Source organism: Myotis davidii, unplaced genomic scaffold (assembly GCF_000327345.1).
Source record: "Myotis davidii unplaced genomic scaffold, ASM32734v1 scaffold64, whole genome shotgun sequence".
Classification (NCBI taxonomy): domain Eukaryota; kingdom Metazoa; phylum Chordata; class Mammalia; order Chiroptera; family Vespertilionidae; genus Myotis; species Myotis davidii.
The window spans coordinates 3,922,048-3,935,563 of NW_006296226.1; the positions used below are offsets into that span (position 1 = coordinate 3,922,048).

The 13,516-nt window shown below is 34.0% G+C and overlaps 1 protein-coding gene across 1 annotated transcript in view; it reads right to left on the reverse strand.

Moving 5' to 3' along the window:
- LOC102764473 (chromosome unknown open reading frame, human C9orf84) overlaps positions 1-13,516 on the reverse strand; it is a 56,975-nt gene that overhangs the window by 35,661 nt on the left and 7,798 nt on the right. Inside the window, exons 3-8 of the mRNA XM_006771185.2 lie at positions 12,787-12,971; positions 7,426-7,591; positions 7,126-7,222; positions 6,296-6,449; positions 3,956-4,057; positions 2,271-2,391 (exon numbers count right to left, since the gene is read on the reverse strand). Coding sequence (XP_006771248.1) covers positions 2,271-2,391; positions 3,956-4,057; positions 6,296-6,449; positions 7,126-7,222; positions 7,426-7,591; positions 12,787-12,971 — 825 coding nt within the window. The remainder of the gene's footprint in view (positions 1-2,270; positions 2,392-3,955; positions 4,058-6,295; positions 6,450-7,125; positions 7,223-7,425; positions 7,592-12,786; positions 12,972-13,516) is intronic.

Consider the following 13,516-nt stretch of genomic DNA (forward strand, 5'->3'; position numbering starts at 1 on the left):
CCTTCAATTTTAGGTGTGTGAGTGAGAGATATGTGTCTGTTTGTGCATTTTTGGTCCTAAAGGGAGAAAATATGCAATCAATATAAATTATAGCACATCAACAACTATGAAGATGCTAGCCTTGGTAGGGAAGTGAGCATTAATTCACAAGCCCCTTAATCTATGCCCCCAAACTTCCTAAGCCCTCCTAAATAACAACTGATTGTATTCTGTTTCTCTCTTCATATGAAACATACTAGAGGCTCAGCATGTGAAATCGTGCAAGACCTAAACCTGCCACACTCCAAGACTCAGAGTCCCTCCCGCCACCGCCATGGGACCCATCAATGCACCTCCTGGTGACTGGTCATTTGGTCGTTATGGCGTTACAGCCACTTGGCCTTTTATAATGTAGATATGAGCATGCTAATGATAAGTACTGCTAGTTAAATTGACAGTCCTGGGCTAAGAAAGCTAGGTTTTATGTCTAAACAATCCAATTTACCCACATAATAAAATAATCTGATATGTAGTGGCCTTCTTGAACCTTACCAAGGTCTATGGCAACTGGACACATCTGATTGTAGGTAATTATTTTAAAGTAAAAAGAAGGGGAAATATTTAGGCCGGCCAAGTCCAACAGGAGACTGTAATATAGACATGTATTCTTATGCTTAATGGAAATTTCTGAAGACATATCTGAATTTGATATTTTCTTTGATTATATATGAAAATATTCATAATTCAGAAATCAGTTAGTATGGAAATTAAGTCTTATGCCATACAGACTTTTCTTTTTAGTCCCATAAAATTTAGCATTGAGTTTTATAGGCGGTAGGCGCTAAAAATATGTGTTAACTGGGTATAGTTCCAGCCAAAATGTGTCCTGAAACAAAGTAATTGGGGTCATAAAAGCAAGTTAAAAATACAAAAATATTATATATTTTCCCCCCTTCTGTTGTATTTTTATTTTAATACTTTTCCTCGTTGTTAGCAGTTTCATGGTTGAGGTGTAAATCCATTTTAAAAATAGGAATATTTAAGTTTATATAACTCGCAAACCAAATGGAAGTGATATACTGCTTGTTAATGAATGTAGTGGTGATGAGACCACTTTAAATTGTTTTCAATGACCTTAGGACCTTGGCTAATTTTAGTCTCTTGTTCTAACTTTGGCAAGTTTTAATACATAGATAAGTTTCATAAATTATCATTAGATATTTGAGTTATAACAAAAATAGATATATAACTTATTTTTAAGTAAATATTTTTATATCAAATTAAAATTCAAGATTATACTAATTTCTGCTAGTTTCTGTTTCAGATTGCCAATCTGCCTTAACAGAAGGATCATGGTATGTGGAGTAAATAAAAAAATGTAAAAGAGCAATAAAAAGAAAGTATAGGTCCTACAAAAGGACTCAAACTACTTGGACAAATTATAGGTATTTTCTATATTTGTCTCATGCTACTTTTAGAGAGCTCATGTCTGATACAGGGAGTTCTAGTTCATGGTAGAGTTCTCTGTATCACAGATATACCCTCCAAATGACCTAATTCTTTGCCAGGGATGATGATGATGATGATGATGATAATCCCTCAATGCCAGACACCTTTCTCAGAACATTAGCAGGAATCTGCAGCTAGGGATGAGTTGCTCCTGGTAACCCAACAGCATTCTCCTCTGATAGATCAGCCAATTACAGCTAAGAACTCAAAACCCTGCTTGTAGCTCCGATGATGCCCACTCTCCGAATAATTCATTAAAGATTTATAGACCTTTTTTTTTGGTAATTTTTCTGAAAATGTGCTATTTTAGAACACATTAAATTCCAGGATTAAAGTAAGGAAGAAGGGGACTATACTAGTCATGTTCCTAGTTTTATAAGTGGTATAAGAAACAGAAGAATGGGTGACTTTATTCCAGGAGAGCAAACTAATCTAACTTGGAAAATATTAAGTTACATGTATGTCATATGGTATAAAATTTTCAAGTTGTTTATTTTTAATAGTAATATATTAACATTCAAAATACTAAAAGTATAAAAGAGCCTGGCTCTATTACTTACTAGCTTCCATATTTCCTTTTGTGTCCTTCAAAAGATATTCTATGCATGTAAAACCAAGTATGTACATGTATATTCATATATTCCCCCCCCCAGTTGCTTACTTTAGACACTTAGAATGTTTTTCACAGAGATATCTTAGAAATTGCCTTTACATAAAGAGATTTAATTAAAAACTGCTTGATCTGAATTGCAATTGGAGTTCTAGATATAATCTTCACTTACATTTTACAAACAGGAGAAAATGGAAATGTCTGAAGTCCTGTACATAAAGAATTCACAGAAGAATGTTGGTTTGCTAGGTGTAGAGGAGGCAATAGCATTTCTAACTCTTCTTCTAACTCTTCTAGAATGCATACAAATTTAAAAATCATAATATTACATAAACATTGAATAAAATTAAGTATAATTTAGAATTTTTGTTAGCAATTATTATGTTCATTACGTTACAAAAAATTTTTTTCAATAAAAACTTGGCTTACTTGAAATACAAAATAACTTAATTTTTCATCTATATAAGCAATTACACATACATTTTATGGTGTCTCAACTGTGATAGTATTGGTTTTTAAAAAAATTAATTGAGCCCAGCTGGCATGGCTCAGTGGTTGAGCGTTGACCTATGAACCAGGAGGTCATGGTTCGATTCCTGTTCAGGTTGTGGGCCTGATCCACAGTCAGGAATGTGCAGGAGGAAGCAGATTAATGATTCTCTCATCATTGATGTTTCTATCTCTCTCTCCCTCTCCCTTCCTCTCTGAAATCAATAAAAATATATTTTAAAAAATCAATTGACAACTAAACTTTATTGAGTTTATTATATAAGATAAATTCTAAGAGCTTTATATGTAATCGTGCTTTTAATTCTGACAATTTTGTTGTCAGTACTATTTTAACCTCCAGAATAAATATTGGTGATGTTAAGTAAGTAGTATTAATGGTGGGTAATCCTTCACCTTAATAAGTCTGGGGTCTAGGTGACCTAGCAGAGTTACATTTTAATAGGGTGGGCCTGACAAACTGACCCTTATTTATTCATAAGTAGTCAGTACGTTCCTATCACTTTCATAAATAAGTAAGTAAACTTCCAAATAGATTATTAATATGATCCAATTATAAATATGACTAAATAACATAGTTAAATATCATCAACATAGTTAAGAAACAACATAATTTGGCATTACACTGGAACAAAAGATTATTCTAAGATTCCAAATTTGATAAAATTATAACATTAACAATAATTATAAGATTGCTTTGAGAGATTAAAAAGGTTAAATTTATAAAAATATAACAAGGATTAGCAAGATTACTTATTGAGATAAAATATAAAATTTCATGTACTGAGTTATAATATTGTAAGATTCCTATTTTTAATATTAATGCTATTTCCTCTATTTTTCTTCCTTGATCTTGTAACTCTCTCTGTAAGGTATTCAGTTTTGATGCTAGAAGGATAACGAGTTAGTGATAGTAATACATGTAAAAGAACAGATAAGAGAAAAATATAATACCTTGGATTACAATAATCAAATTTTAAACATGAAAACTGTCCCATAGTAGACTTTGTATGTGAATGCAGTGTACTTTTACATCAGATATAGGTAACCTCTGATAAACTAAAGTATTTTATGTTAATCCTTGCCCAAGGATATTTTTCCATTGATTTTTAGGGAGAGTGGAAGAGAGGGGGAAAGACAGAGAGAAACATCGATGTGAGAGAAACATCCCAATTGGTTGCCTCCTGCATGATCCTGAACCAGGGCCCAGGCCAGGGAGGAACCTGCAATCATGGTACATGCCCTTGACAGAATCAAACCCAGGACCCTTTGATCTGCAGGCCAATGCTCTATCCACTGAGTCAAACTGGCCAGGGCTGGAAAACTCAATGATTTAGTCAAAATTTCTACCTGGTTTATGGTGCTCTGGTTTGCATTGGCTTTGAATGGCCAAATTCTCTGTGGAGCTGCATTTTATATCTTCAGTGTCAATTGCATGCTTGGTAGTAGGATCTGGAAAGAAAAGGAAGGAAGTCTATTTTCAGCCAAAGTACTAGTATAATAAACTAGTGGCTTGGTGCACGGATTTATGCACATCGAAAGGAAATTAATTAGAAGAAATATTTTAATATCGCTATTTGCCCTTTCTCTATAATTGAAGTGTCAGAGATGAAAGAAAATTAGTAAAATGCATATGAAAATAATATATATAAATTGATTAATAAATAATAACATGATACAACAACAAAGACATGATATTAAAACATTGATACAATGACTGATAAATTGATTAAACTTATATATAACTGACCATGTCCGAAAATGGGTTGAGGTAGGAATATTCCTACTCTGCCTATTCCTACAGTTTGTCCTTGTGATTTATTAATAGTCATCGCAAATGCTGACATCACGGGAAAATGTATTCAAATTAATTTAAATGGGAGGCCAGTGTCAGATGGGGACAAATCAATTCTTGGAATCAGAACAACCTCTCCTTCCGCATATCCTGTCAATATTTTAGCTTCGATTATGTTAGGTCGCAATCTTTTGATAATAAATCTAGTACCATTACTAAGACCCCATTTACTATTAGGATTTCTCAGTAGCATGATGATTGCACCTACTTTCAATTTTAATTTATGACATGGCATTCTTGAAAGAGTAATACTATTAAGAAATTCGATGGGAAAATTTTTCTTTTCGGCATCATCCATTGAATCGATGGAATCATCACTCAAATGGTATGTTGTGTCAATAATTGGTCTTCAGATACATTCTGTTGACGACGCTGGCTTCTTTTGGCTTCAGAGGTACACTGAGCCAATAGTTGCTCTTTAGACATATTCTGTTGACGATGCAGCTTTCTTTCAGCTTCACAATGTCAACAAAAACAACCAAATTCACAATCAACAATGAAAGATTGAAACACATGCATGTAATTGGTGCCAGTGAGAGCTTTATATGTATTGCACATGTGCGAGTCAACATTTATTTTTAAATTGCCAGTGCACGTCATATGTACCGGCCGGTCTGTTGGTCAGATGGACATACGGTCAGTCACTTAGCCTTTTATATATATACTAGAGGTCCAGTGCAAGAAATTTGTGCACTCGGGGGGTGGGAATGCTCCTCAGCTTGGCCTGTGCCCTCTCGCAGTCCAAGAGCCCTCGGTGGATGTCTGACTGATGGCTTAGGCTTGCTCACCATGGGAGAGGCTCCTGCCACTACCGCTGCACTTGCCACAGCTTCTGGATGAGCGGCATTCCCCCTGTGGGAGCGCACTGACCACCAGGGGCAGCTCCGGTGTTGAGCATCTACTCCCTGGTGGTCAGTGTGTGTCATAGCAACTTGTCATTGCACTGCTTCGTTGATTTGCATATTAGCCTTTTATTATATAGGATAGATGTCTTGTAATCTTGTTCATTCCTCTGTGGTAATGCCTCTTTCTTACTTAGTCACCATCGGAGCCAAGGAAATGCTGGGAGTGTAATACCACAGTCATCCAATAAAGTTGCTTGTCCTTTACCATTAGCATTCATAGATTTGTGTAAAAGCTCATGGTCACCCTGCATTCTGAGCTCTGCTATATTTTTAAGTTTGGGTATAAATTTTATTCAAATACTCAGGTTGATTTTTCATTCCCTTGCTTTGACTTGTAGGCTGATTAGTAATTCTCTCAATTTAGTTTGTCTGCAGAATTCCTTCAAGTCTGTGGTCTATGGATAGCAAGCAACCCTGTTCTCAATGGGTATCACAAATCCTCCTTCACTCCTCTAATATTCTATGTCTTTCATAATTTCAACTGAAATTTATGAGAGGGGAGTTAAATATTTGGGCACAAGTTGTCTTAAAAAGAACTCAACAATATGTACCAAGTCTAACTGAGATGAAACCATCTAAGTTTTAGGTTATGAGTTTCTCTGTACTTAACTAAAGTTAGCACATAAGTTGTTAGTGCTTTGTCATTTTATATAAGAAAACAACTAAAAAAGTAGTACAGTCATAGGTATCTTAGCTTTATTAGTGTAATTAACTTGAGATGGTCAGATGAATTTCAGAGACATTTTAATTTGCAAGCATATAAAGAGAAAGATGAGAAAAGAGTCTCATCAATAATTCTGAGATTTTGCCATATAACCTGCAGGATCTTTTTTAAAAATCTGGAGGTTGAGAAAAAAATGAACAAGAATTTTTATAACAAACATTATTAAGTAGTTTTTATAAGTAATAAAATTTTAAATTAATCTTTACCTCTTTTGAAAAGCTTTTCATATTCATTTTCATCTTCGTAAGTTATTATTTCTGGCACTAAGTGTAATGACTCCTTCAGTTCTGAAAGTGATGGAATACCAACTTCTTGATCAAGGTTTGGAGCTATTAATTCACACTCAGAAAACACTGATGGCTGAAATGATATATAAGTAAAACAAATTTTTAGTTAGGTTTTGCAAATAAAGATTTCGGAATTCATAAACAGTTATATTTGTTTAATTGATGTAACAAATTTTAAACCAAACCCACCCTCAAAAATTGTAATACTATGCATATCTTTAAAAAATAGAAGTGTAGCAGCCAAAAATATATTCTGCTACATAATAAGCAATGTTCTTAGTAATGTCTTGTATGGTCACTGATTATATTAGTGATGTACAATATCCATAGAGGCAGGAATGTCTTCTTTTGGGCTAATACATTTAAAAAATTCTAAATTTTTAAATTAGAAATATGATCACTTAATGTGCTATACCAGGTTTAATGATTAAAATAATTGGGAGAGGTTTTAAAATTCTCTATAACTGGGCTACACACCAGACCAATGAAATCAGAATATATGTGGGTAGGACCCAGACTTCAGTATTTTATTAAAATTCCCCAAGCAATTCCAACGTGTTGCCAAAGTTTAGAACTACTACCTTGGAAGTAAGTTTGATTTCTTAGCTGATATGCATTCAACCCATTATCAAGTCTTTTTAATTTGATTATAGTAGATGGTCAAGGTATATTACTAAAATTTTTTAAAGTATGCTTTACTATTTCTGTAAAAATATTAATGAAAGTACTATAGCTTCATTTAAACCTACTGTATCTTCTAGTTTCTCCTGACAAAAGTTCTCTTTATCCACATAAAAATCTTCTTTCATAAGATCTTTCAAATCTCCTTGAAAAGAGAAACATTCCCTTAACAACAAAATAAAACATTAAATTAGTGTTTACTAATAGCAAATTACATGTAATAAAATGTAGCCAAAAATGAGACAATAATTAAAATTAGAGTTGAAGTGCAACAATGATAAAATATTATTGGTAACATGTAGACTTGTGAGCATACAAAGAATATTTTCTCCTCTTACAAATATTTACAACACTGTGCAACGAAGTACCCGAAAAAATCAGCATCTGTGGCGATCTGTTCTTTGAAATCTAAAAGGGGGTCCTCTATCAAAAACAGTTTCAGCCTACTCAACAGAGTATCCAAGGTTGGTAGATAACTTTTATAGGTCATCAAATTATTTGTGAAAATTATCTCTTCATCATCAAAAAACAAATCTGAAAGGAAATAAGAAATATAAAAGAATAAGAAAAAAATCTGAAAGTTATACAAAAGGATCTAGTTACTATAGTGAGCCATTAGCTAAAGTTGGGGTTTCCAAATACATGTTTAATTCCTTAATTCTTCATTGTACTGTGCATATAAAGCATGTAGCACGGTACTAGTAAGTAGGTAAAAGCTCAGTAAGTTTTAATATTATTTCGTACACTGAGTAGTAACCAAATATCCTAAAAGAGTTATAATCGCTTATAACTGTTCAACAAAATTAGTTTAATCAATGGAGGAAAAGCTCTTGTGCCATGATTTAACATAGCCATGAATAGCCTAAATAAAACTGTAAAGGAATGAAAGCACTTGGCTTTTTAAAAATCCTCACCTGAAGTTATTTTTCCATTGATTCTTACAGAGAGTGGAAGAGACAAAGAGAGAGAAACACTGATGTGAGAGTCTCCTGCATACACCCTGACAAGGGCTGAGAGTTGAGCCTATAAACAAGGCACATGCCCTTGACTGAAATCGAACCTGGGACCTTTCCGTCCATGGGCTGACACTCTATCCACTGAGCCAAACCAGCCAGGTCAAAGCATTTGACTTTTGATAACTATAGTCTTTTCTTCTCTGCATCAGTTTGCCTCCTAAAGTCCCCAGTTCATCCCCAGAGACTCTGACATGTACTAGTAGGAAATAGAGATGGTCTGCAAAGCCTAAAAGTGAGACCAACTTTGATTCTAACACTCTAAAGTTGTCAAGCATGCTGCTATAAAATTAGATACAATGAAAAAGTTATACAGCTAAGTATCTACGTGAGAAGTGTGATGTATCTTACATATTACTGCTAACAATTAATTGCTGGAATACATTTCTGTTCTGTCCCTATCCTACCATGTTTGTATTACTTAAGAATCTTAGCTAATTATGTCAGGGCTTTAACGGTTTCTGAACCTGGCCCCATTCTTCAAAAACTCTTGAGTGGAAAGAGAAAAAGGAAAATGTAAGCTCAGATGAGGAACTACTCAGAAAGCCAAGCACCCCAAAGCAAAGGGCACCTTGAAGAGGAGCATGGTCCCTTGTCCTGGCACTGGTGTTTCAGTGAAGTAAGATTAGAATGGCATGAGAGAGGGAGCATGGAGCCATGTCTCCCATGACCAACCATATCATTGGTATGCTTGTGCTTAATAAATATGTAATGTAGAGCAGCGGGGACCATCCCTTTGACTGCTGCTAACTTCAAGTGTCAAAAGAGAACCAGTTAGCCCTGGCTGGTTTGGTTCATTGTATAGAGCTTCGGCCTGTGGACTGAAGGGTTCTGGGTTCGATTCTGGTCAGGGGCATATGCCTGGGTTGTGGACTCGATCCCCAGTAGGGGGCGTGCAAGGGGCAGCCAATCAATGATTCTTTCTCCTCCCTTCCTCTATGAAATCAATAAAAAGATTTTTTTTTTAAAAAAAAAGAGGAACGAGTTATATAAACTAGCTTCCTAAAAGATTGTTTATCTGAACCTGTTATGTTCCTGACAATCTTCTGGGCAAAAAAATGTGAGCTTCCCAGAGCTTCCCATTACACACCAAAGAAAACTAGCTATTGGTTCCATGTCTAAGCAGGGCATATCTGAGAAAATTTAAAGATGGTTCATTCTGTAAATATTAATAAAGTTATATTAATAGTAAAAACCCAAACAGCATTTGTTTATATCCCCATTTTCACACTCCACTTTCAAACACAGACCTTCTAGCCATCTTTCCTTCCTGGTATCTCTGGAAGTCCACTGGGACATTCTTCCTTTTTAGATGCAGCCATTAGATGGCAGCAAACACCACAATTAATGTTCTTTATAACTACAAAGGTGGTTTTTTGTTGTTTGTATTTAACCAAGGGTGCTATTTCTTTATATTCTTATGCCTATACAGCATTCCCTTGAGTTCTTACTTATTACTGTAACTCTATTATATGAACCAACACAAATATGAGACTATTTTCCTCTATTGTAGAAGAGTGTTTAAACTGTCTTAAGAAAAAAAAAATTGTTAGTTAATTATGAAAAGAAGCAGGAAAAAAGAGGTCTACGAGTAGAAAAGAAGATAAATTTATTCTTTGCAGAAGATAATTTTTGTCTACTTAAAAACCCCAACATAACAGAATGAAAACAAATAAAGGAATTCACTAAGTTGCTGGTAAAAGTTATAAAATCAATACATACAAAAACCTAGTAAAAAAGACTAATGGAAAAACTAATTCATAATGGCTATAAATATATTAATATTGAGGGAAAACATAACAAAAATGTGCAAAAAGTATATGGAGGAACCATTAAACTTTAATGAGGATAATTTTTTAAAAACTTAAAGAAAAGGTAAGATAAACCCTTTCCTGGCTAAAAAGACTATAGTAAAATTTCTACAAAGTCCCAATAACATTAAATTTCTCAAGAGGTCTGTTTTGGAACCTGGAAAAGCGGTTATAAAGTAAATCTGAGGCACTAAGCACTAGTAATTATTAAAGTGCAAGTAGAAAATATTGCATTTTTTGCCCATCACATTGTATAAATATATTATTACAACATCAGTAATAATATATCCAGTGATGATAAGGTTGGTGTACACAGGGTATTCGCATACCATACTAGTGAACATATAGCTAAAAAATATACTTATATCAAATAATTCCATTTCCAAGGATTCACTTTAAAAAGGAAATAATTGAAAATGGAAACACATTTGAAATTAAAGTCATTAGTGTTCTCAAGTGTATGAATCATAAATAAGATTAAAAACTGTCATAATAAAAAACCAGGTTTTTGAGGAAATCTTAGTATATGGTGAAATATTCCCTAGATAATGTTAACATTTAAAAATACTGTAACACATATACAGCATGATCACAATAGTAAAACAATTTATGTTTAGATTATAGGACTATAACTTTTTAGTGAAGAGACATTATATATATTTAAGATGTAGATATCTTAATAGTTGTAGAAAAATGTTAGTAAAATTCAATTCTCATTCATGGTCAAATGCTCTTAGCAAACTCAGAACAAAAAGAAGCTTCCCCAACCCAATAAAGTAAATTCTCTCACATTTCACCATTGAGAGTAATGTAAACATTAAAAATGATTCATTTAAAATGATGTAAACAATGAAATGATATTTACATCATTTTTAATGGCAAAAAGTTAAAGGACTTCCTTTATGTCAGAAACAAGAAAGGGTCTTGTTTTCCTCTGCTTTTGTTGAACAATGCACTGGAAGTTTCAGTCAGCACAGCGAGACAAAGAAAGTTATAAATGTTGTAAAGGAAGAAACAGATGGCCAACGAAATCACTATCTCGAAGGGTTATCTGTATTCCCCTGTTCACTGCAGCATTCACTATGGCCAAGGTATGGAGCAACCTAAATGTCCGTTGACAGAGATGGATAAAAAAAATGTGGTGTATATGTATACACAAGGGAATATTGTTCAGCCTCACAAAGAAGGAAATATAATGAAATAGGACCCCTAACGAAATATAGGATATGAATAATTCATATGTATTTAATAATATTTATTTTTCAATTACAGTTGACATTCAATATTATATTAGTGTCATATAAATAGCATAGTGGTTAGACATTTATATAACTTACAAAGTAATCATCCCCCACCATAAGTCTAGTACTCACCTGGCACCATACATAGTTAATACAGTATTATTGACTCTATGGGAATATAGGGATATACTGTATTTTCATCCCCTTGACTTTTAGGTAACTGCCAATTTGTACTTAATCCCTTCACTTTTTCCAACCCCGCTCCCATCTGGCAACTATAAGTTTGTTCTCTGTATCTATGAGTGTTGCTTTGGGAAACTCAATCATATTTTCATTCAGTGAATTATAAAGAAAATTCTAATTCTTGCAGACAGTAGCTATTACAAAATTTGACAATAATAGCTTCTAGTTTGCCACATTAATAATAGCTATGTTTGGGTAGCCTGTTATTTTTTACAAACCATCTCTTTACATATGCATATACTAGTATATTATTTGATCCCCACAAAATTTTTATAAGAAATTAGAATAAATTAAAGAAAGAAATTATATAAGAAAATTGAAAACCATGACATTTTAAATAACTGTCCCAAAGTTGTACCACTTTTTAAGGGTGAGTTTGGACTCTGGTCAAAGCTTCTGATTCTAAATTCAGGCTCTTCCTACTATATCATGTGTTGAAGTTTAATCTTTAATGCAATCACTCTCTCTCTTCTGAAACTATAAGAGGGATTTAACTCTCTATATATCATCACACACCTATTTGCCAATACTAAAAACTTATACACAATTTATGTATCTACATAAAAACAGCAATAAATCAATCAATTTATTTTCCATACTCAAACTATAGCATATCTTAAATGATAATACCAATTTAATAATAAAAGTTTAATATGCTAATTAGATCAGATGTCCTGCAGGACAAAGCCGGGGCTGTGAGGGAAGCCAGAGGGAAGCTAGTGCCAGCAGCCAGGGGAAGGAAGGCCTACTCTTGCACGAATTCCGTGCGTCGGGTCTCTAGTTATATAAAAGAGCTTTAAGTTTTTTCATTTAAAAAGGGAATAGGCTTCCATACTAGGAAGGTAGCTCTTAGCAAGTTATTATGAGGCTGGAAGAATTCAGCACCCTTTAATATTATGAAAGATTTGGGATGTATTTTGGATAAAATATACTTTTAATTATTACTTTTGGTAAATTTGTAAAAACTGGACAAATTTCCTGACATAATACTGAAATTATTCCATCTCTACTTTGAATTATGGTTTCACATATGTGATAACATTGAAAATCTTTACGATATTTTAGAAAATAAAAGCATCACTTAATAATCTACTAATTTAATATAATACCAGATTGCTGTGTCATCAGATCCGTACCCAGATGCTAATATTATTACAGCAATATGCTGTGAGCACACTATGATCAAATCTCCCAGGCTCTTTTGAGGCCCAACACACTTAAACTCCAAAAACCTAACTTACAATAAGGGGATTAATATAAAAGGGTAAATATTTCCCTAATGTGGCAAAGCTTAGAATTATAATTTTGCAGATGGATATTTTCAATAAAATAAAAATTTTAATCTAATAAAACAAAATTCACTGGGATAAATCTGAATATTAGTAAGAAATATTTTAAAACAATGGAAATAAATGTTTTACCTTGGTTCTGTGCTTGAAATGCTGGACATTTTTCTAAACAGCTAACAGGTGTAAAGACTTCAGTGTAGTCCTTCTGAGTGTGTAAGATGGCTTCATCGACTTCAGTTTGGGAGTTTGGGTTTGAACTTGGAACAATTTCTTCAAATTCAGAGTTAATCTGAGTCACCATTCCTGTAACTGTTTTTCTATGAGATTGTAAAATTACTGATTTTATGTATGTCCTATTTTAAAACATCTTTGTTAACAAATAGCATATATTCATTGTAGAAAAAAAATACCAAATTTCAACAAATACAGAGAAAAATTACCCATAGCCCCACCACTTAAGAAATAAATTTTAAAAATATGTGTTTTTGTAGTTACTTTTAATAGTTTTATTATATACATTAGAGGCCCGGTGCACAAAATTCATGCATGGGTAAGGTCCCTAGTCCTGGCCGACGATGAGGGCTTATCTGTGGGGTGACTAGTGGAGCAATTGGGGCCCCCTGCTGGCACCCGCCTTGGCTGGCATGGTGCTGCCCCCTCGCCAGTCCCACCCCTGCCACCACCGCCAGTCGGGGCCTGTGGGCTGGGGGCAGCTCCTGCATTGAGTGTCTGCCCCCTGGTGGTCAGTGAGCATCATAGCAACTGGTCATAACACCGTTCAGTTGATTTGCATTTTAGGCTTTTATTATATAGAACTAGAGGCCTGGTGCACAAAAATTTGTGTACTCGGGGGGGGGGGGCG